The 25,091-nt window shown below is 37.4% G+C and overlaps 2 protein-coding genes across 3 annotated transcripts in view; one reads left to right on the forward strand and one right to left on the reverse strand.

The window, feature by feature from the left end:
* Hacd4 (3-hydroxyacyl-CoA dehydratase 4) overlaps nt 1–4,657 on the reverse strand; it is a 29,708-nt gene extending 25,051 nt beyond the window's left edge. Inside the window, exons 1-3 of one of the 2 annotated variants that reach the window (XM_005335908.5) lie at nt 4,449–4,657; nt 2,959–3,062; nt 665–792 (exon numbers count right to left, since the gene is read on the reverse strand). In XM_005335908.5, coding sequence (XP_005335965.3) covers nt 665–792; nt 2,959–3,062; nt 4,449–4,486 — 270 coding nt within the window. In that variant the 5' untranslated portion in view covers nt 4,487–4,657. Of the gene's footprint in view, nt 1–664; nt 793–2,958; nt 3,063–4,299; nt 4,412–4,448 lie in introns of those variants that run through there. The other variant, XM_040285854.2, reaches the window with a different exon arrangement.
* Nucleotides 1–25,091, forward strand: part of LOC144377293 (uncharacterized) — an 85,989-nt gene that overhangs the window by 24,464 nt on the left and 36,434 nt on the right. The window lies entirely within an intron of this gene.

The following is a 25,091-nucleotide window of genomic DNA, read 5'->3' on the forward strand; positions in this document are numbered from 1 at the left end:
AGAAAGTCAGGGTCAGTATGATTAAACAACTTGTGTAAATTCATGCAACAAGTAAGAGGCAAAACTGGGATTTTAATTTAAGTCAGTGTGACCCCAAGTCTACACTTAGATTCTACACTTGGTAAACATGAAGCATTTTCCTTTTCCATTGGAATTCAATAAAAGTGGTAGAATGAACAAGAAATGGCTGGGAGTGTTCTCCAAATAGGGATGAAAGGAAATCTGGGAATTTATTTGTTAATCATCTGCTCTTTTCCAGGTATTTGTATGGTGTCCTCTCCCAGCAACACCCCAATGACTGTGGGTAGAATAACCCCACAGTAATCAGTAGAAGAGCAGGGCATTGTACTCAGGTGTGAATGGCTTCAATCCTCTGACTTTCTGCTGTCTCATACTATCCCAAGCTATGACATGCTGAGGCCCTGAAATCTCCCAGGATAGGATCAAGGAAGTATACACAGATCAACACGCGCCACTGCCTTGAATGTTTCATATCAGCCGATCTAACTGCAGTTTTAGAATAAGACAATCCTTCTGTTTAATGGATTCTCCTTATCAGTGACTTCAGGGTTGGCTTTTTTTTGAGTGCCATAAAATGAAAAGGCTGTAAATAGAACAAAGTTAAAAATGAAAGATTCTAAGTAATAATGTGACTGAAACCTACCTGCAAAAACCTTGGGAAAAGATGGTTTGATTCAATGCCAACATATATGTGCAGCAACTCCAGGAGAGAAATGGATTGGCAAAGTCGCATGACAAGTCCAATAGCATAAAAAGTGTCAACCATTGAATCTGTCCAGTGGATAAAAAATACAAATAAAGTAAAAACCAGTTCATGATGCAAATCCATGCAGCTCTTTGAAATAAAGTTGAGATTATTTACCTCTTTTTATCGTACATGTAAAAAAAACTCTGTAAATAGGCTACTAAATTAAGTCTGCAATGCAAAGAAAGCACTTTGTATTGTAGTATACTTTGATCTCCTTCCAAAATGAAGTAAAAATGTAAGGTTTCACAGTGAAGGCTGCACTATTTATTCCCCATATATGAGATTATAAAGGAATTCCCACATAAAGGTAATCAGCTGGATTCTAAACCACCTGGAGCATAAATAGGTCAGAGGTGAGCTTCTAAGAGCTGTTGTGCTCAGCTTTTCCAATGATAAGAAAATGACCAAGATGAGGAAAAAATATTTCAGAGAAGCTTTATGGAAATGGCCCTAATGATGCTATGATATCAGATACTAAGTGTATAGAGCATGTGGTTCCTATATGTACCTGCCTCGTGTTTTCTGGATTTGTGCTAAACCCTGAATTTGGGTTCTGATCAGGACTTTTGGAGTTTACATTTCAGAGGGCTCAACTGAGGTACTGCCCTTGGAGTGGAAATGGAGGGGTAATAAATGTCCCTCTAAATAGGATGAATTTGGCTTTAAGTTTTAAAATGAAATCCTACCATTTTTTAGAAACTTCTAGGTGTGACTGTGCTGACTTTAGTACCTAGTGTTCGTTCAAACGGTAACTGATCAAGTGCCAAGGGTCTCTCAGCTGCTGCAGCAGTTGGACACTGTTAACATCACCCTGATTTCAGATTATGACCGATTCAGACCACCTACCCTCTTCTGCATTGACTGCACCTCTTGTGACCAAGCTATCAATGACACAGCTCTGTGGAGGAAGAGGGGAGGAGGAATCCCAAGTTCAGGGGTTCAGATTGCTGCTGAGCTATTTAAGTCATACACTGATTCAGGAATTATACGAAACCCCCACTCACATGTTCTCAGTCCCCCTTTCATATAAATCAGTTGTATTTCTTTAATGAGTAGCTACTGTAATTATAATGACATGATAATATTAAGAATAAACACTGCTGACCACAGCAACTTTCCCCTCTGGAAACGTGAGACAGAGCTAGAGTTCCTGGGGCCATGTATGGTGAATGACCTACAATAATACTCCCACACAGCCTCAACTTTCAAGGCCTGGACTGATGGCTTTTTTTTATTATAAACATCAAGGGAGTTTTCCCATCACCTCCGTTTTCCTCTGCTTGCAAACTCTCAACGCTCATAGTTGAAATTCAAGCCTCAGGTTGTATCCTTGACATTAATTCACAAAGGCAAGAATTCATCTGTAGATTTTTGTAAGAAAAAGCAACATCAAATGGCTTATGGTATCTCAGAAGTCGATTAATTTCCTTATGATACAGAATTGATGAGCACAGCACGGCATGTTTGTTTTTTAGCTGAAACCAGCAGTTGCTCAAACTGTCAAGTCACCCAACAGTTGTAAACTGTGATGACACTTACTCATGTGGGGATGGAACATGAAGAGAATGTTATTGACAGTCATTTAATGATTCATTCTTTAAAAAAAAAAAAAAGAAGAAGAATTGAAATGCTCTTTGCTCTTTTAAAACCGTATTTTTACTTTTTAGGAAAAGCGAGGAAGCTTATGATTTAAGCCATTATTGCCACCTTCCAGTTAGGTGATTAGTCATCTACAAAGCATGTCATTTATACACTACTTAGGAAGGGGGTCAAATAGACTCCTGGGGAGTATAAAGTTTGTTACTCACTTACTAATTTCCAGTTAAACCTAAGGAATAAAAAAACAGTGGAAGAATTTGATTAACTCCTGGTTGCTCCGCATAAAATGCAATACTGGAATTTATAGATTTCCTCAGTGCACACTGAATTTGTGAGGGTTTGATGAAGAACCAAAAGAAATGGTGAAATGGCATTTCTGCCTAATCAGAGCCAAATCCCTTTCCCTTATCCCATCTCCTCCCTTTTCCAAAAAGTTTTTGATTTTTTAATAAGCAGGATGTATGATTTTTGAAAAACATGAATTTTAGAGAAGTGGAGGATGGTAGGTGAGCTCCAGAGAAATTTAAAATTAATATAAGCAACTCTAGGCAAAAACAAGGTGCAAAAGTTTAAGATAAACTGAGTTTTACCTTTTCCAAATGAAAAGAATCTGACTGTCATATTTGTAAGTATCCATGAGTGGCCACAGAACTGGATTAAATAATAGATGAAAAGATAGGCAGTCTTTCTATACCTATAAATACAGGAAAATACCATGAAACACTTGTTCTATTATTAACCTTTACATCATTGTACATAGGTCCTTTAACATATTGGTCAACCTGACCAGCAAAAATGAAACAAAACAAAAAAACAACAACCCCAAAACCTGTCATCAGAGTATTTTAATCAGTTGCCCCACAAAACACATCAGATTTTAAAGGGACCCATATCATGTACTATCTGCTAAAGTGAGAATATTGAGTCTGCTTAAAACCAAATAAAGATCTTTTTTGATTTTCATCTTTGATAAAATTCTAACCTTGCGGCTAACCCAGGAGTAAAAGCAACATCTTCAAAGATAGCTTTGAATATTTGGTGTGGTGGTGGTGGGGGAGGGCAGAAGGATTGATATGTTCAATGTGTGCTCCAGAAGCTCAGCCTGCTAAGCGCAGAACTTAACTGGGTTATACTTGTGAGCAGGGAGTAGTAATGGCCACTGTCTTAAATGGTGGATAATTCAGTAATTGGGCACACGGGACCTCTGAATGCATTATGCGATTGGGGTCAGTATCTTGCCACTGCCTTCTATTGTATTTTGCAAGGGCAGATCGTTTCCTTCATCAGACACACATAGATGTTTAGTTGCTCATGCCAAAAAAGGGAAGTCAAGCTGGGTTTAAAAATGTGTTGTGGGTTGCTGGGGAGATGACTAAGGGAAGATTGACAGATGCACGATAAGAGGGAGTTTGAGAAAGCATTGTTTGACGTGTTCCCTGGGGGTTTCGAAGGATGATGGGCGTGGCCTTGCCAGTGCAGACAGGGTTTTCTCCAAGTGGGAGATGTGAAACCTCTGAGAAACAAGGTAAATTAGCTGAGGAGCATGCCAAGTCCCTGGATGATCAACACATGACGTAACTAAAGGGGCTGAACAGAGGAAATCCTCCAAGTTGCCTCAGAATCACCTGGCTTATGGGTTAAAAATACACTGGGCCTTACCCTTTCCTATTGCACCGAATCAATTTCCCTGGAATCACACGTGTGATAGGTGTTTCAGTAAGATTAAAACTCCCCCTGCAACACTTGCCCTACCACAAAGTCAAGGGCAGGGCTCTTGGTGGGAGTAAAGAGGAAGGGCAGAGGGACTGGCAGAAAGAGCCCAAAGGGAAGAGGTGGCCACACAGCCTGTCCTTCCCATTTCCTCATCTCAAAAATGGGGAAAAGAGAGCCTTCTTCCTAGGACTGTCAAGAGAATTAATTATGAATAATACCTGTCTAGAGCTCCAGGGAGTGCGGGCCAGTAGGTGTGGGTGTCGCAGCTGGGCTGCTGGGTGTCCCCCGCTGCTAGATCCCCCGCCTCTACCGGCGGCGCTCCTCCCGCCCGGCCCCTCCTGTCCCCTCCCACCTCTGTGCACCCTACCTGGGCTGCAGCCAGGCAGGCAGCGCCACGGGCCCCATGGGCCTCCACCACCAGGACCTCCAGCGCCGTCCGGGAAGGAGCCTGGGCGGGGAGGCGCGAGGAGGCGGCCGCTGCGGGCGTGGAAGGGCGGGGCCTCTCCACACTCAACAATTTACAAAAAGAAAAACCAGAGGTCCTGCGATGGGCAGCAGATTAAAAACTTCAGTTCCTGCAGCGCAGCACTAGGAAGCGCTGGCAGGGAGTGGAAAGTGTGGGAGACTGCAGCCAGCCAGGCTCAGGAGCAACCTGGGTCAAACACATCTGCATTCCCAGCGGGCTTGACCGCTCTGGTTACAAGCTCCCAATCTATGGGTTGAGACCCATTTGCTAACCCCGTGGAGATTTACACACCTGGGAGACTTTGGGGGCTTTGAAACATGCTGAAGGCCATCTCAAAGCCTCCGGGATGCGTGCATCCTGGGTAGGCACCTTAATTACAACCTTCACAGGCCAGAAAGAAAGATGCGGTCACATCTCCCAACACCTTTTCCAAAAAGGTTCTTGACTTCTCCAAGAATCCGTCTTTGTCCATGAATATCCCAAGTCCTTCCTAATGCTTACAAATTTTTTATTGATGTTGTATTAATATCCCTCTCCTATGTCCAGCACTTGTAAACCTTCTACTGAGCTCTCAGTACTATGGCATTATCATCTCCATATGCAGATGGTCCATCTCATACCTTGCTGATAAGATCTTATCAGAACCATCTTACAGCTACTCTGTCCAGTCAGGGAAACAGGCCAAAACAGAACAACAAAAACAAAGAAACAGACAAGTTAGTACAACAACTTGTTGCAAGTTAGTACCAATAACATTCAGTTACTGTGGGTGGAAGGAGTGTCCCCATTTTATGGGAAGGGAAGTTGAGTCTTGAAAATGTTGCCCCCACTGATAAATGACAGTATTCATAAAAGGTCAGTTTATTTTATTTTTTAATTATTAGGACTTAGTTTTCTTCCTTATAGTCAAGTCACTAGTCACCTCTCACATCTGCAGTTCTCTGCACCTTCAGCCAGCCCCTGCCTTCAGCCCCCTACATCTACCAGTCCCTTCTTAAACCCTATCAGTTGTTACCTCTGCCACTTGTTTTTTGTTTTGTTTTGTTTTTTTCATTCTCCTCTTTCTATCGGCTTTCATCAGTTTAGGAACATACTCAAATCTTTTACCCTAGAATTAAACATTTATTCTGCTCCTCTCCTAATGCAACGTTCCCATAATTCCCCGCCTGCTGTCTCTGTGAGACATTCCTTTCATTCCTTACCATCCTCTTATTCCATAACACCTTACAATTTGACTTCCCGACTCTCTTCTGGAACTGCTCTCCAGGGCCCTCAAATCCCCATCCTGTTTCCCTCTGCTAAATGACCCCACAGTCCTTGCTTTTGGGGAGCGTTAGATCTAAAGAGCAAACAGATACCCAAGCAAACACTGGTGGATAACCCATTACCAAGGTCATTGATGCCCAGGTCAAGCAACAAGAGAAAGTCAGTCCCAGACGACCGGGAGTGTAGAGGGAAGAAGGTAAGTTGCCCAGAAAAAGCAGTCCTTTGCCACCAAACACAGCCCTGGCATCCACATCATCATCCTCCTCAACAAGTCTGCATTTTATGTTTTTTACCTCCCTTACTTTTACCTTAGCAACTCTGAAAGTTCTAGGCTGTTCTTTCTATCTCTGTAGGTGGCTCCCTTTCTCCTGCTCTTTTTCCTCAGAGATCTACCCTTGGTCAGTCATTCTTTTTTGGTCTGTCACCATGTTATCCTTCAGCACAGACACCCACCACCGTGGTTTTATCACCTCGCAGACAACTTCTGACTGTGTTATTGGCATCCTACTTCTTCTCTCAGTAACATCAGCTCTGGCCTTTGAACAACTTGTGGATGCTTCTTCATTTCTTCTACTTCCAATTCAATCTACTTAAAATAAGCTTAACGTTTTCTTCCAAATCGTTGTCTTATTTCCCCTTTTCCTAGCCACTTGGGTTTAAAATTTGGAAGACAATGTTGCATCTCCTGATGCAATCAAATTCTATTGATTCCATCCTTTCACGATCTCCTACCAATCACTAGGGTTCCACCTTCATTCCTTCTTTTTCAGTACCTGGCTGAGGAGCAACTGACCTCCTCAACTCCATTCTCTACATCAATACAACATGGACTTTCCTGGAGCATCATTTGGGTTATATCTTACTGTCGCACATAGGAAAAAAAAATCCTTTTTTTAGTTGCAAGATGAAAAACAAGCCAATCAATCATTAAACAAAAAATTCTTTCAAATCAAACAGGGAATTCTAATTTACTTCCTAACAAACAAGTACAAAGAGAGCTTTTGAAAGAACAGTCTGGATGGGAAGTGAAAATCTCCCTTTCTCCTGGCCAGGAGCCAGTGCACATCCCCCCAGGCTCCTCCCAGCATTCTCAGTGGGAGTCTCCTCCAGCTTCCCTACCCCTAATTTGGACTCCATGTATCTCTAGACTATTATGGGTTAGTTAAGAGCTGCAGGATTTATTACAACAGTTCCGACCCTAATCTTTTCTCCTAGCCAGAATTGTTTGCTGGCTCTCTGCTGCCTTCTACAGTGATATCTCACTTTGTTTCCAAGCCTGTCACATGGCTGACATCTCCTACCACCCTATTTTCCCACAAAAATTAGAGCAACTTGCTGTTCCGTGACCCCACCAGACATTCTCTCATTCTCTGGGCAATGAGTCTCTCTGAAACATTTATGTTACTTAGAATTTCTCCTCCTCCTCTTCCCTTTCTCACAACCCAATATTCACCTGTCAAAATTCCATTTATTCTTTTCAGACTTTCTCCAGAGCTTCCCACTGGGAGTCACACTGGGTTAATGTGTATCCACAATGAGACTTAGAGTATCACAGAGGTACTTGTGTGCTCAACTAGCTTACACATTCCAAGAGTGCTCTACTTCTAAGCAACAGTGAGAATTTTACAAGTTTCAACCTTTTAAAACAGTTTCTATTACCAAAAGTACAGTTTTGGGGAAGATCAAATGAGAAAGTATACAGATGAAAATGGACAATTACATCTAGTACAGTTGCCTGGCATGACAGGTGTCTATCAAAGCATCGAGTGGATGGGTATGAGTCTTCCTTTCCCCAAAATGTAATCAAAATAAAACAATATTCAGTGATTGTTAACATATGTATAGTGGACTTTCAATTATCTATTTGTATAGAAGAAGTCAGAGGCTAACACAGTTCAAATAACTGAATTAATATATTCTTAACTTTGGAAGGAATTTTTTAAATTATAGGAACATTTCAATTTTTTTTCCCCCATGGGAAAAGGTTTAAATTTTCTCATCGAAAAAAAGATCAACTAGACCACACATGGTAGAACACGCCTGAATCCCTGCATCCCAAGGGGCCAAGGCAGAAGGATGGCAAATTCAAAGTTAGCCTCAAACTTTGTGAGGCCCTAAGCAACTTAGAGAGACCCTGTCTAAAAAAAAAAAAAAAAAAAAAAAAATAGAAAAGCGCTGGGGATGTAGCTCAGTGGTAGAGTGCCTCTGGGTTCAATCCCCAGTACAAACAAACAAACAAACAACAACAACCCTAGGTGACTAAAGTCTTGAAACATTTTTTCATGGTGGTAACAGACTGGCTCAAAAAATTTAAAAAATATGTAAGAATTAATAAAACAATTTACACAAGGATCTTCAGAGAAATTAAATCCTATGGCCGAAAGCTGTACTTTAGACACTTATCCATCCCTCCTTCCCTCCCCTCTATACATCTTTTTTCATTTTTCTCATCTCACTTCCTTGGCAATCTTACTTCTTAAATGAGTGCTTCATGTGATTTGCACCGAGAGCAGAGACAAGAACTGTATTACAGGGAACACATTACCCACTTTTTCTTCTATCAGTCAGAAATTGTTTTATAAGAAACAATTATACACTGATAACTGTCAATTCGAAATTTCTTGTTCATATTCATCACCGGGAATTTTGAATATTCACCCTTCTTCCAGTTGCAATCCTACAGCACAGATTAAAAATTTCACAGGATGCTAGATCACTACAGGACCTCAGAGATTCTATGATCCAGTCCATTTCACGTGTTCTTACCCTAATTTTTAGATAAAAAAACAAGGTTAAACTAGTTAAATAATTTTAACCAAGATCACAGCTAATTAAATGTTGCAACCAAGACTAGAACCTTAATCTGTCTCTAGATACTGAGTTCTTAACCATTATGCTATACTAATTTGTTTCATTTGATTGTTCAATATTTGTTGGAAACTATTGACCTTCTTTGTACTACATATAATAGTCAAATTTTAAGACTATGTAAAACCTAAAACCAAAAAACTTCCTGAAGAAAACACCAGAGAAAAGTCTTTGTGACTGGGTTAGGCAGAGATTTCTTAGATCTTTGATAGATACTTATTAGAGACTATATGGAACATTTAATATTTCTTAGCTACTTATGATATTCAAAAGATATTTTTCAATGAATAAAAAGACAAGTAATTGACTTGGAAAAGTATTTTTAAAACATATGATTGATAGAGGACTTGTATGCAGATATATGAAGAATTCTCAAAAGTCAATAAAGACAACCCAGTTTAAAAAAATGGGCAAAAAATTTGAACACAAGTTTCACCAAAGAAGTGTGAAAAAAACAAAAATTTGCCCCAAAATCATTATTCATAAGGGAAATGCAAACATAACACAATGAGATACCACAGTATACTTATTAGAATAGCTAGAACTGAAAAGACTCACAATCTCATATATTGAAGATGTGCTAAACCTGGAACTCTCACATACAACTTTAGAACTGTTCAAAATTAGATACAACCCAACATTTTATCAATAGATGACTGGATAAACAAAAAGTTCCATAACCGTGTGTGGAATATTACTCAGCAATAAAAAGGAAATTAGTCATATAAGCAATGTAGATGAAACTCAAAATAATTATGCTGAGTTTAAAAAGTGAACTAAAGCCAGTCTTCTAAAAAAAATTACATACCATATGAGTCCACTTATTTGAACTCTGAGGAAATGGAAACTAGTCCACAGTGTTAGAAGGCCAATCAGTGGCTGCCTAAGAATAGATGGGGTTAAGGAGTGACAAGGGATGGAACACAAAGGAGGGCAAGAATCAGAAATGTTCATTTTCTGGCTTGTGATGAGGGTTTTATATTTGACTTGAAACTTCAAATTTGTTTATTATGTGTTATATTGCACTATGTTGTTAAAATCTAGCATGTTAATTTTTTATACAGAGAAATGGATTTTTGGTTATCATTTTAAATAATTCATAAAAACATATTCCATTTATTATCAGGAAAAAATAAAACAAAATTTGCCAATTAAAAGAAATGTCTTATCCCCCAGTTTAGTCTGAGTTACTCCCCTTCTCCCCAAGGTACCTTGGGATGTTCACACAACCTGCAATGCGTCAGTGAAGACTGGCTCCCAGATCTGATAGTCACAGACTCATGGGATGTTCCTTGATATGCTCCAGTTGGGGGGCTTTGTCACACTGCTATCTCTGTAGTAGACCTGTCCTCATGTTGAGATTAAACTGATGCCACCTGCTACCTGTCTTCGATCTTTGTCTGGATATCTTATTTTCCAGTCCGTGGCCTCTCTGGGTCTTCCCATCCTCTGTGCATCTCCTTACCCCTCTGGAAGGTGGTGCAGGAACTTCTGAAAGAAGCTCTGGGGAGTCGCTTACATTAGTTCAGACCGTCCATGCAGGTACTTGTCTTGGCTATACCACATTGGAAGTGGTGCTGCTCTAAAAGTTCACATGCTTTCCTGGATCTTCCCAAGAAAGCAGGACACCAAACCAGGGATTTGTGATTCTTCCATGTTGCTCAAGGAATTTCTGTTGTCTCCCTGCCATCTTTATTACAGAGCTGGAACTAGGTGAAGCTGGTGAGGCACCCACAGCACAAAATTCGAGGCACTCCCTTTCAGGCTTGTAGTCCTCAGAGGGAGAACCTCTTAAATTTTACAACCCAGGTATCTCCTATCCTCATCATGCCCAGCCCTGCCTGGTGGTTGGATTTAGCCCCCTGGTTAGGAGTTGGGTGAGAGGAAACAGGGGCTTTCACTATAGATCTTTCCATTTTGCATGCTTCCCTCCTTCTACACTCTATTTTTTAATGGTTGCTGTTTTAGAATCTCTTTTCTCCTCTCCCAGAAATTTCTCCACTAATCCCCTAGCAGGTATGTAGTTCTTATGGTCCTGTCCTTAGTTTTCTTTCTCTGTGCTTTAAATTAAAACAATCCACAGCTTTCCAAGTTTTGCTATCATAAAAGGAATCTTCTGGACAAAGTAAAAGTACCTTTTCCTCTTGCTGAAGTTTGACTCTCAAAGCCGTTGCTTTACTACAAACAGAAAGTCCTGCTTTGATAGGTAAAATTTGAGCATGAACTCATTCCATTCTTTTGCTACAATATGCTCATACTTCCTGAGACACAAAGAACAGTTCTGGCAGGCTAGGAAGGTCACGTACAAAGAAATATAAAAGAATCACATTAACATATTTCAAAACTGTTATCTCTGTTTCATATATGCAGATAAGATTGTATTTGGATACATAGTTTTTCATTTCTATATATTCCTATTCCATGCCATTGTCTATGATTCTCCAAAACTGTTTTTCTTAGATTCATTCACTTTATAAACTAGTTAGAGGAATTGCCTATCAAAAACCAACTTAACACAGTAATTTTTTAAAGACAAAACTTACTTTTTAGTAATGGAAACATTTAGGTCATAGTTTCAAAAGAAGACAACATTTATATTGATTGCACTGTATAAAATTATGTTTTATATTCTGATCTTCTTCTAAGACAGTGTTGCTTTTTGGTGTTCTAAAGAAAGGCATTTTTAAAAAATGAATCAGGCTGTAAGAATGTAATACTTTGTGTTTTAAGATACACATACTGTCAAGAAACAAAATTGCAGCATCTTTTGTAATTCTGTTTTAAAATGGGGAAAATTTTTTAAAAACAAATTTAGAAAAATCTCAAGCATTTACACATTACCATGGGATGTTTACATAGATGAGCACAGCTCATATTGTACATCTATAAAACTTAACAACATTAGGGAATGCTGGTCCCCAAAGAAATATAACCAGAAATATTCATTCCTTGAATAAATGAATTCCTGGGCTTGAGAAAAAAGGGCTACTCCTCAGATTCCTTTACGTCATATCACATTCTAAATGTTGGCTGTTCTCTCAGTTGAGGGGGATTAGATAAGAGGATCATAAAGATTTTTATGATCTAGCTCTAATATTCTATAATACCATGATTTATTCCGTATCTTAAATATATATTCTTTATAACAGCTGCTCTAGGAAAGCCATCAATCCGTAACTGCTATTAATGTTTGCACTTCTCCATTCATGCTTTGGTTTTATATTTTCACCCTGCTGCTTGTGTATACTTTCCAGTGGAATGATTGTTTATCAAAAATAATGTGCAAAACATTGTTCCAGGTGGGCCCTTCCTGAGTGTTTGGAACAGAATGAATTTAAAGACAGAGACATGGTGTCCATTCTATAGAAGTCTGCAATTTCATAAAAGGCCAGGTATTTTTGGTTTTTTATTCCCAGAGATAGAAACAGTTACTGGAGGCAAAGAATTTTCAGACAGAAGGGCTGGGTTCAAGTCTAGGTTTCATTTTGACATGGCACTGAACAAATATTAAAGCCTGTCAGCTTGCTTGCTTATTTATCTACCTATTATTTTTATTTATTTACCAATTTATTTGTATGGTGCTGGGATTTTGACCCAGGATCTCAAACATGGTAAGGTAAATGTTTAACCATGAGCTATATCCCTAGCCCAGCTCTTGAACTTTTAAGGTGAAAGTCATTTTATTGCAGACTCTATCCAACCTCCCATGTGAGAGTCAATTGAAATAACTGTCATGGTTCAAACGAGAAAGAAGGCAAAAACCTTGTGAACTCAGAAGCCAAATTGTTCCAGCAGTTTAAAGGTGGAACCCAGAATACTGCCTGTCAATTAATGTGAAAGATCGAATTGAGGGTTGGTGGTAGGATTGGAAAAAGCAATGGCAGGCAAAGGATTACCAACCCAAGTGTAATTCAAGAGCTTAGACTTAGTCAGAAAATACCCAATGTTATTTTCTATATTAAGAAAGAAGTGGGATGGGAATATAGCTCAGTGGTAGACCACTGGCCTAGCATACATGAGGCACTGTGTTCAAATGCACTGGGGCAGGGTGTGGGGAAGTTATAGAAGAGGAGGTAATGAACAGATTGGGGATAGGAGGAAGTGGGAGAAGCCGAGGTGGATTCCGAAGTGGAGAGTTCCCTAACAGATTAAGAGCCAAAGCTAAACCCAGATATGAATATCTAGATTGGGTTTTAAGATAAGGATTGGCTAAACAAAAGCTGGGAATAGAAAAATACAATAGGCAAGATGTGCTTGTCTTTGTCTATTGTGCAGATTAAAAAAAAAATCTGATTTCTTTGTCTCTGGCTGAGGGTATAGGGATTTTGGTTTTATCTTTACATATTAGATACCAGAGTCAAGGGGGAGAGGAAGAAAACTTCTACTTTCCACTAGTACATTACTTAAATTTATTTTAGTTACTTTATTGATTATTAAGTCTTATTAGTCTAATATGGCCACACCTAAATATCTACTCTTCAAATGCTTAATGGTTTATCTGCTTACTAGAAATAATCTTTACTGCCTATATAACTTTAAAGATCATTGGGGAGATGATTAAGTTGTTTTATATTGCTGTTATAAAAATTTTATTCCACATAGCTGGAAATTGCTTCAGTACTGTCTGAGAGAGTACTCAAATCCAGAGGTCTCTGGTCCCATGCTGGGAAGCAGCAGACACCCTCTCAGACTAGTCTGAGGGACAGGGGTGGCACCAAGTACAAGACAAATAGAAATCAGTCAAGAAAGAACTGTAAAATGGCTGTACAAATCAGAATAGTCAGGTGAGTGAGCCAATAGGAGATGATTTAGAAGGAAAACAGTGGGCCTAGTCCTGATTAATCTTAACTGATGATTCGTTGATTCAGACTTGCCTTTGCAGAGAAGGCAAGGCATTTCCAAAAGGCTTGAGGTATGGACCTTAATTTTAAGAAAACAATTTTTTTTTGTATATTCTTTTTTTGTAAAAGTCACAATAAGTTAAAAAGAAAATAGAATTATTAATTTCACTCATCAAGCAGTAACAGGGCTGTAAGGTACCTAGAAATAAAAAAGAAAGATACATTATAAAAGGAGTTAAAGAAACATAGATATAAAAAAATGAAACAAATAGAAAATACATTATGCTCTTCAATGGATCCATAATATCCCCCAGTTTGGATTTTCCCCAATTCATCTATAAATGGAAGGTAATTGCAAGAAGAATTAAGATGCTGTACAAATTGAATAATCTTAATTTTATACTAAGAAATAAATTTCTAAGAATTTCTAAGAACAGCTAAGACAAGAATCAGAGGAGGAAAATGAGAATGATTTGAAGTACAAAATAAAAATTTCTTCTGTATCATAAGAAAAAAAATGTATCATAGCCTCATGACATCAAATTAGGGGGAAAAATTGAAAAGTAGAAATCAAGATCCCAGTAATGGATTTTAGTACATATAGTGACTTAATGTCTGACAAAGGTGAAATTTTAATTCAACAAGAAAAGGATCACCTATTTAAGAAATGGTTGGTACACTTGGTTAGTCCATCAGGAGAAAAAGAAAGTTGGAACCCTATCACACAGCCAGATAAAGAACGCAAATTCCAAGTGGATTAAAGGATTAAGAAAAAAAAAAGCCAACTTGTAAAATTTAGATGTTTTGGACAACCTAGGTGTTAGGAAGAGCTGTCCAACCAAAGTAGGATTATAGAAGTTTGGAAAGCAGAACAAGATGGTAGCTCATTAAGACCCTCCAGCAATCATCTCCCCATAGAGATAAATACCAACTTGAACAACTATTCATGTACTAAACACATTCACAAGCTCTAAGTAAGCCAGGAGAAAGACTGCAGTGCCTGGTTTTACCATAAGCAAAGATTCATTGAAATAGGCAGGAAGAAAAAGCTGGCCATGTGAACCTTTCTCCAACTCCAAGAAACATGGCAGGAAGAGAGATTCCTCTCACTTAGGAAAGGGATGTAAATTCAGGCATTAGACTTGAAACTTGGTACTAGGCCTGCCATGGTGAAACTCAAAGCTGGGCTGCATCCCATGGTCCCTGCCCTCAGGCTAGAATCCACAGACTGAACTTCTGAAACCAGATTAGCCAGAGACCCAAGGGATGGTCTCCATTACTCCACACCCAAACTCAGCCCATCTCGGAAAAAACTTCACCTATTGGGGAGTAAGATAGGAGTAAGCACAGGATTTGCCTTGGAACTCAATGTTCGATTAGTGAAATCTAACACCTGGAAACCCTAATGATCCTAGGTCAGGGCCAGTGGATGGAGCCTCTGGAACGACTTCAGTTCCAGGTGTAGATTGCAACCTTTGTTGAAGAGACATTTATCCCACTCAGCATTACCCATGGCTGGTTGCATTGGGCCACAAGTCTGCCTCAGCAGCAAGCAGTCCATAGCAGTGTGGCACTGGACCTGTGCTATGCTACTCTATGCAGGCTGTAGGCTCTTGGTGTGATCCAGAATAACAGTATTGGTAGCCAACCTAACCTTCCTCCAGCCCCAGGCAACACAAGAGATTGAGAGAAATTGTCAGCTTTGGGGAAGAAAAGGGAAATAGGAGCCAAGTTATTACATATGAACCTGGAATCAGTTCTTCCATGGTAAGGCTCAGAGTTAGGAAAAATGCTATGATGCCTGACCCTGGGAAAAGGATGGTGAACAGGCTTGAGGGCCTACCCCAGCATGACACCTTTATGGAGATGAAAAACTTTTAAGGCACTCCCCCCAATTCATTCTAAACACATCAACTGTGTATTTAGAACAAATTTAAGCTTGACAAACCTTCTAGTGTTCAAGTGATAACAAGATGCCAGTGAATCATAGCAAACCTAAAATCAGGACACCATCTATGGTTGAAAAAGCAGCAGTACTATTAGGCATAGAGGTAATAAGTAGCCTGCCTAGATTTTCTGAAAGAACAGGCACAAATAACACCATATTATAAAGACTGGAATAAATATCTAATTCTTCAATATGCAGATGATGTCGTGTGCCAACAAGCAATAACAATGTTCAGGAATTATGATATTGTCCAACAGGCAAAATAAGGCATCAGGAACTAACCATATGACAACTAATAAGTAAGAACATTTGAGAGAAGTATTACTGTACTCACTCCTGTTTTACTCCCCCAAATAGCTGTTTTATGGAAATCCAATGAACTTCAAGAAAATATACAAATGATTTGGTACTCTATAAGAGAAACTTAATAGAGAGATTGAGGTAAAAGAAATCAAACAGAAATCTTTGAGCTGAAAGAAATGCTAAGTGAAATAAAAAATGTGATAGAAGGCATCAATAGCAGAATAGACTGAACAGAAGAAATAATTAATGATCTTCAAGACAGGCTATCAGAAAATACATAATTGGAAGAGGGAAAAAAATGATGAACAGAAATGAAGAAAGCTTACAGGAACTTTGAAACGGCTTTAAGAGAGCAATATCTAGGCCATTGGAATTCAATAAAGACATAGAATGTCAAAGAGATAGAAAGCTTATTCAAAGAGAAAATAGAAAACTTCCTAAACCTAGAGACAGACACAAATATTCAGCAATAGAATGATCAAAGGTGACTAGTTAAACTCAGTCTATCCAAATACATATTACAATCAAGGTCTTAAGGGTTAAAGATAAAGAGGATTCTCAAATCAGCAAGAGAAAAGAAATACTTAAGAGTATCACAATTTGCCTGACAGCAGACTTTTCAAAGGAAACCTTATAAGCCAGGAGAGAGTAGAATGAGTTTTTAACAGTACTAAAGAAAAGAACTGACAATCTAAAATACTGTATCCAGAAGAGTTATCCTTTAGAAATTGAAAGCAAATTAAAGATATTACCATCAAACAAAAATTAAGAATATCTTTCCACCAGAATTTTCCTAAAAGAAATGTTAATGACATTTCATTTTCTGGAAGAGGCATTAATGTGTAAGAAAACATGGGAAGGTATAAAACTCACTGGTAAGGATAACTGTCCAAACTCAGAATTTTATAACATTGTAAACATGGTAAATAAGCTATTCATATTTTTAGCATGAAAACCAAAATTAATAAAAAATAATAACCACATAAATACATTAAAAGGCAATATAAAAAATTTCAAAAATGGGACATGAAAAATTCAAAATGTGGAGAGGAAACGAATGTGGGGAGGAAAGGAGTGTGAATGTTCAGTTTTTTTATACTTTATCTTTTGGGGCATCTTTTCCTATTTTTAATGTTAAAAATAGATTGTTATAATCAAAAGATGTGTTTACAAACCTCATGATAATCACAAAGCAAAATCCATAATAAACAAACCAAAAATAAGGAATCAAAACACAATGGTACAGTAAATCACTTAATCACAAATGAACACTATAAGAGAGAAATAAATAAATAAAATAATAGAAAGCAAATTTAAAAATGCTATAGTAAGACATTTAGCAAGGACAATTATCTTAAATGTAAATGTATAAAATTCTCCACTTAAAAGACAGAATTACTGGTTAATAAAAGGACTCAATTACATGTTGCTTATAAGAAACCACTTCACCTCTAAAGAATGTGCGTAGATTGAAGTCCTGGAATAATATATTCCATACAGATGGAATGCAAAGGAAAGCAGGAGTAGCCATATTTACGCCAGACAAAGTGGACTTTAAATCAAGAGTAGTAAAACAAAACAAAATAAACAAACAAACAAACAAAAAACAAGGAAATGCATTATGTTATGATAAAGGAGTCACTTCAGCAAGAGGAAATAATAGTTCTAAATATGTTTGTACCCAATATTAAAGACTTAATATCTGAGAATATTAAGCAAATGTTAATAGTCCTAAAGGGAGAGAGAAATTCCAATACAATAACAGTAGGGGATTTCAACACACCATTTTTAGCAATAGACAGACATCCAAAGTCAGCAAAGAAATAGTAGAGTTAATTGCACCCTAGGCCAAATGGGCCTAACAGTCATCTACAGAACACACCATCCAACAGCTGAAGACTATCTATTCTTCCTGATGGCACATGAAACATTCTCCAGGATACACCATATAGTAGGCCATAAAATACTCTACAAATAAAAAAAATCATATCAAGCATCTTTTATGACCACAGTGCTATAGAACTGTAAATTAATAACAAGAAAAACTTGAGAAATTGTAAAATAATTAAGCCACTTACTCATGAACAAACAATGGATCAAGGAAGAAATTAAGGAAACTAAAACATTTCTCAAAACAAATGGAATGAAAGCACAGCACATCAAAATCTATAAGATATACCAAAGCAGTAAGTAGTACTAAGAATTACTCATTGGAGATTATTATGAACTCAATACGAAGTTTGATAAATTAGAAGAAATGGAAAAATTCCCATACATACATACCTTACGAAAATTAAAACTCAAAGGAATTGAACACTTGAATAAATGAAGAAGGAATAAGATTGAAGCAGTAATTAAAAATTTTCCATCCAAAATGTCCAGGATCTGATAGATTTACTGCTAAATGCTACAAAACATTCAAAGAACCAGTTCTAATTTTTCTTAGATTATTCAAAAAAAATTGAAAAGGAGGTAAGTCCTCTAAACTCGTTCTACAAGGATATCATCACTCTGATAACAAAACCAGATGGCATTATATGCCAAAATCCTTGATTAACATAGATTGAAAAAATCTTCAACAAATAGTAGCAAACTAGATATTTGTTTTCAATTTAGATAAAAATTTAAAAGTGAAATTATTAGAATGTATTTATTTTAAAAGAAGTTGTCAGTTTTCCCAAGCAATTGTATCATTTTATATACCTACTAAAAATGAAAGAGTTTTACATATGTCTTAATACTTGGCATTGTTTTGAATTTTAGCCATTCCAGAGTTGCATAATGTATATAATTGTGATTTTAGTTTGCATTTCCCTAAGGAAGTGAAGCACTGTTTATGTGCTTATTAAACATTTCCATATCTTGCCTTGTGAAATGTCTGTTCGAGTATTTTCTCTATTTTTTTTTTTTTACGATTGTCTTATATTATTGAACTCCAGGAATTTGTATATTATGAATATAAGGTCTTTCCCAGATATGAATATTGTAAATATGTTGTTCTATTCTGTGATTATTCATTTTATTAATAGTATCTTTGATGATCAGATGTTTTAATTTTGATAAAGTCCAGTTTATTATTATTCTTTATGAAAAGCATTCTTTCATTTCTAAGACACTGTTATCTCCCCTAAGATTTTAACATTTTTTTAGAAGACAACTATCCACTTTGTATTCTGTGGCTTTGCCAAACTCACCAGTTATACTAGTTTTTGGTCAGTTCCTTAGAATGAAATTCTGTGATCACAATTATTTTTATTTCAGATCTTTATGACTTGTTTTACCTGCCTTATCATCCTGGCTAGGACCAGGGTAGTATGTTTAATAGAAGTGGTAAGAGTAGACATCCTTGTCTTATTCCTGTTCTTAGTGAATACAGACTAAATTGTTTTCTCCCCAAGTACGAGGTTAGCAGTAGATGTTTCATAGTTTGTCATATAAAGGAGATTTTCTCCTATTATTAGTTTGCTGAGAGTTTTTCTTTTATCATGAATGGGTGTGAAATTTTGTCAAAAAACTTTTCTGCATCTATTGAGATAACATTTGTTGATGTGATAAACTTACCTTGTATTACTGGGATGAACCCTCACTGTCATGAAGTAGCATCCTTATTTTGATGGATTTGTTTGCTAATATTTTTTGAAGCTTGATGTCTACTTTGACATTAATATATTTTCTGTACCTTTACTTATTTCAAGTGACTGCCTGGCATATATTTAAATGGGTCTCTTGTAAATAGCATATCCAGCTGCTGGGTTTTACATTTTTGGGGTGGTGATGCTGGGGATTGAACTCAGGGCCCCATAAATGTTAAGCATATGCTTTACCACTGAGTTACACCACTGAACACAGGGTTTTAAGTTTGTTTTTTGTTTTTTTAATACAGTCTGACAATCTCTGCCTTTGAATTGAGTTTACAGTTAGGTCATTATTGCCATGGTTGGATTAATGTCTACCATCTTGCTATTCATTTTATATCTTCCCTCTTTGGTCTTTTTTTCTCTTCTGGCCTGAAGTTTTTAGAATTATCAAATACTTTTAAGAATTTCATTTTATTTCCTACATTGTATTTCTGGCTATAGTTTTGTTGGTATTTTCAGTGTTTGCCCTAGGAATTATCAGATGCCTCCTTAACATATAAATCTACCTTGAATTGATTTTGCATATCACATATATTTTTAAGAAATTTAGATTTCTTTGCGTGCTTCCTTTATTTCTGCTATTTTTATATTCTGGCATATTTTATATCTCTACATTGAGAAATTTATTAAATAATTTTTTGAAATGAGGGGGAAGATCTTTATATTTATCATTTCTACAATTCTTCATTCCCTCATCAGATTTAATTTAATCTGATATCATTTTTCCTTGTTCTTAAAATTTCTTTCATATATTTTTTTTCTAATATAGGAGGGCTGGTGATGAATTCTGTGCTTTTATTTCACTATACCAGAATTTGAGATTGATAGATTTCATTTTTTTTCTTTTGGCACTATATAAATATTCTTCCATGGTGTTCTGGCTGACATCATTTTTGATGAGAATACCAACAGTAATTCTTAGCATCAGTCCCTGTATGTTATGCATCTCTTTTCTATAATCCTTGTTAAGACTAATTTTAAGCAGTTTGTCATGTGTCTAGGTGTGATTTCTCATGTTTATCTGCTAAGGGTTTGTTGAGATTCTTAGACTCTGATATAATATTTGCATTAAACTTTGAAAATAGCCTCACATGTTTTCAAGCATTTTTTTCTGCCTCAATCTTTCTTCTTTCTGTTAGGATTCTAACTTCTTCCACAAGTCAATGAAGCTCTATTTTTGTCTTTTACTCTTGATGCTATAGTTTGTAGTTTCTATTGGTCTACCATCAAGGTCACTGATGTTTTCTTTTGCAGCATCCAATATTTTATTAAGACCATTTAATTAATTATTTACTTAAAACCATTTAATTAATTATTTACTTCAGATATTGTATTTTTCAGTCTACGGTTTCCATTTTAATCTCTTCTTTTGGTACCAGGAATTGAACCCAGGTTTTTTTTTTCTTTTTAGTGATGTAAATTATTTATTTCAATTTATGTTCAAAGCTTTCAGATGTCCAAATGTGGTACATCTCAGGCTTAAGATAATGGGTCTCAACTGGAATTATTAAATTGCAGTCCTGTGATTTTTGAAACCATAATTGCTTGAATTAATATGTATATGAAATGCATTCCAGGGGTTCTTTATCACTGAGCTACATCCCCAGTCCTTTTTTTATTTTTAATTTTTGAGTCAGGGTCTAAGTTGCTGAGGCTGGCCTCAAACCTGTGATCTGGGATTACAGGCATGTGCCACTGCACCTAGCTTCATTTTTTTTTCTTTTTAAATAGTAGTTTCTATTTCTCTGGTTCATCTTTTTTTCTTTAGACTTTTGAACATATTTATAACAGCTATGTTCAAGTCTTTATAATTCTGAGATCTGTACATCTGTAGTCTACTTCTATTGACAGTTTCACTTCCTGTTGGTGCATTATCCATTCGTGCATCCACATGTCTCATCATTTTTTTTTAATGGTTAGACATTATTGATGTTAGTTGTTGAGACTCTGGATCTTGTTGTCTTTTTAAAAGTATTGAATTTTCTACTGGCAGGCAGCTAAATTATTGGCATATAGCCCAATGTTATCTAAGCATTTTTGTTGTTTTGTTCAGGGTGGATCTAGAGTAACCATTATGTTGGAGGAAGAGTATCACTTCCAAAAGCTTGAACTTTCATGGGTGTGAACTCAGCAGGGCCTTTAGTGAAGTCAGTCTCTTCTAGTTGGTTGGAACTCCAACACCTTTCTCTGTTGAAAAGCCTTTGGAATCTCTGTTTGGAATCTCTGCAAGCTTCTGGTAGCCATCATCAGAGGCACGGAAAAACCAGCTCCTGGGATTTTATAAAAAGATACAAGAGGACATCTTTGCAGATATCCTGAGATCCATCCCTGAATGGTTCTTTCCCTCCAATTTCTTGTAGCAAAATTCCACCCATTTTAGCAGCCTTGAACTCTGATCTCTGTTGCATCTACCCAGCAGGACTGCTGCTTTTTGCCTGGGATGGACTTCCTTGTGCCACAATTTGGAGAGAGCCCCTGGGCAGAAAGCTAGTGTGAATGTGTCTCTCATATTACATATTATCCTTCTCTGAGGAATCATGGCCACATGCTATCTCTTGTCCAGTTCTAGAAAAAGATTTATACATATATTTTGTCAAGTTTTATAATTGTTTATAGGATACCATCATGTCCAGAGTCAGAATTACACAGGTGAATTTTCTATGTAATGTTTAAACATCAATCAGAGATATGATTCTAAAAAAGATTGGAATGGAATTATTGTAAAACACAGTCTCATTTTCTTGACTTTTAAACCTAAGTACAAAATGCCATTTAATTTTGTTTATCAAGAACTTATTTATAACATAACAAATTTTATTTATCATTATGTTACCTACTCCCAATGCTATTGAGAGTTCTTAAAATGAAGTGAATGGAGAAGGCTGAATTGAGTTGCCCTGTGCACAATTCTGCCATAGAGAAGAACCCGCATAAGAAAGGAGAAACTATTTCAAGATTGAGTGAGAACTCTGGAAATTAGCAAGGAAGTGATGGGAACCCTAAACAGTATGAACAACTACAGAGCAACTTAGAGAACAAAGGAAATTGCAACTTCAACTCTAGCTGCCTGGTTGGGGGAAATATTAACCTGCCAGAAAAGGTTAAGCAGGAAAGCATCAGCAATACCAATCATAACAGCAGCCCACAGTCAGCCACAGGAGCATTTCACAGCACTGATGGACTTTAAATCCAGTTTGGGGAATGACTGACATAACAGTGACTGTTCTGATCCAAGAAGGAGTTCACTTCGAGCTTCTCCCAACCTCCAGAACACAAGCAATAATAGCAGCCACTGCTCAACACCATCTTGGCTTAGAGGCTGACAGCTGGCCCTGTGATGCTTCCAGAAGCCTTGGACTGGTTTGTGCTTCAGTGAGCAGAAGATAGACAACCTCATCATCTTGTAGTTTCAGATCTAGAAGATACAGGAGCCACAAGCAGGAGTTCCATCTGTAGTTGTTTTGCAAGAACTAAAGAATTTCTCCTCCCAGCCCATGGTCTTGAGATTATAGCTACTGGTACAAAGTCACAGTATCACTTGCACCTGTCCATCAGGAGACAGGAAAGGTCCCAGCTGTGTCCACAGATCCATGAATGTCTGCCAGCATCACTATTCCCTGCCACCATCTGTGCTCACCTGGTAGGAACTAGGGAAGATCCTTTCTAGTCCATGGCCTTCTGACTCAATTGCTGAGGCAAAAAGCCTCGTCTTCACCAAGCTTGTTTCTGGGAACTAGAGGAAGGTCCTATCCATATGCTGTAGCTCCAGAATTGTGTCTACCAATGTCCTTCCCCAAGGATCTCATCATACATACCTGTGTGATCCAGGGATCTTTCCATCCATATTGTGCAGGTCCGGAAATGCAGGTATTAAAGCCACAAACCCTAGCAGCACCTCTGCTCAATTCATGGGACCTGGGACAGTTAATTCCATGTCTGATACCTCCAGAAATGTGCATAAAAGTGCTAGAAGCTCAAACATTACCTACATATGTCCTAGGGGATGTAGGGAAGGTCTCCTCCTCCGCAGCCCACAGTCTTTTGATAATAGTTATTGCTGCCAAAGTCCCAATACCACTTGTGCTGTCCCTTGGGACCCAGAGAAATTACCATGTGGGTCCCACAACTCCATGAAAGCTGCCAAGAGTACTGTAAGTCCCAGCACTAACCACAGTTGTCCTTGAGAATTTAGGATTAGTTCCTTTTGTGTTTCACAACCTTGAATCCATGGTTACTAGTGCCACAGACTCCAGCATCACCTGTGCTCATCTTTTGGGATCTGGAGAAGGCCCTGATCCCATTGCGTGGCTCCAGAACTGTGGCTACTGCTACCACAGGCTCAGGCATCTTCATTCATCCTGTGTGTCCAGGAGAAGGTCTCCTTACATCCTGAGGCTTAGAGACCATGGTTTCTGGTACCACAATCCTGGTAACAAGGCTTTCTACATCCTGCAGATGCGACTATAAACCCCAGTGCTGTAAATGCTAGACTCAGTGACTCACGAGGACTTGTACCTCTGGAAACCTTCACAGTAGTGTGAAGTCATACAATTACCTTCACAAACTGCTGTGGACTATTGAGGCACTCACAATGCTGACACAAATCAAAGGTGAAGCAATCACCGAGACTACAATTTTGAGATCTCCTACAACAAACATCAACATAGAGATAAAAAAAAAAAACAAGATACCTCCAAAAGAGAACAATAATTTTTCAAAAATAAAATCCAACTTGAAGCAAATCTATAAAACACCTGAAAAGGAATTTAAAATAATTATCTAAGGAAGCTCAGTGAGGAATAAGAGTATAAACAAGGAATAAGCATATAAACAAGAAATGAAAAAAATTCAAGATATGAATGAGAACTTCTCCCGAGAGAGAAATTATAAAAATTAACCAATGGGACTGGGGTTGTAGCTCAGTGGCAGAGCACTTGCTTAGCATGTGTGAGGCACTGGGTTTGATTCTCAGTACCACATATAAATAAATAAAATAAAGGTCCATTAACAAATAACAAAAATATTTTTTAAAAAGAACAAATAACAAATTTTAAGACCAATATAGCCCATCAAAGAAGAACACAATGGAGAGCTTCCACAATAGACAAGAACATGCAGAAGAAAAATTTTCTGAACTTGAGGCTAGGTCATTGAATTAATAGGGACAGTGAGATTAAAAACAATGATGAAAGCCTATGAAACTTATGACTCACGAGTAAGGAACAAATATTCACATCATGGGAATTCCAGAAGATTAACAAAAGAGAAAAAGCATTGAAAACCTATTTCTTGAAATAGCTGAAAACTTCCCAAATCTTCAGAGAGATATGGACATTCAGATACAAAAAGCTCAAAGGACCTCAACAGGATTCAACCAAAATAGACCTTCATTAAGACATATTAAAGTAAAAAACTCAACTCAAAGAGATGCAAGAGAAAAGCATCAAGTGACATACAAAGGAATGTCCATCAGACTTATACTAGATTTCACAGAAGAAACCTTATAAAGAATAGTATGATATATTCAAAATGCTGAAAGAAAACACCCTGTCAACCAAGAATAGTATAATCAGCAAAATTATCCTTCAAAATGAATAAAAACCATTTCTAGATAAGCAGAAATTAAGGGATTTCCTCACCAGACCAGAAATAGTTTAAGGAATTCTACACTTAAAGGAAA

The sequence above is a fragment of the Ictidomys tridecemlineatus genome, chromosome 4 (genome assembly GCF_052094955.1).
Source record: "Ictidomys tridecemlineatus isolate mIctTri1 chromosome 4, mIctTri1.hap1, whole genome shotgun sequence".
In the NCBI taxonomy this organism is placed as follows: Eukaryota; Metazoa; Chordata; class Mammalia; order Rodentia; family Sciuridae; genus Ictidomys; species Ictidomys tridecemlineatus.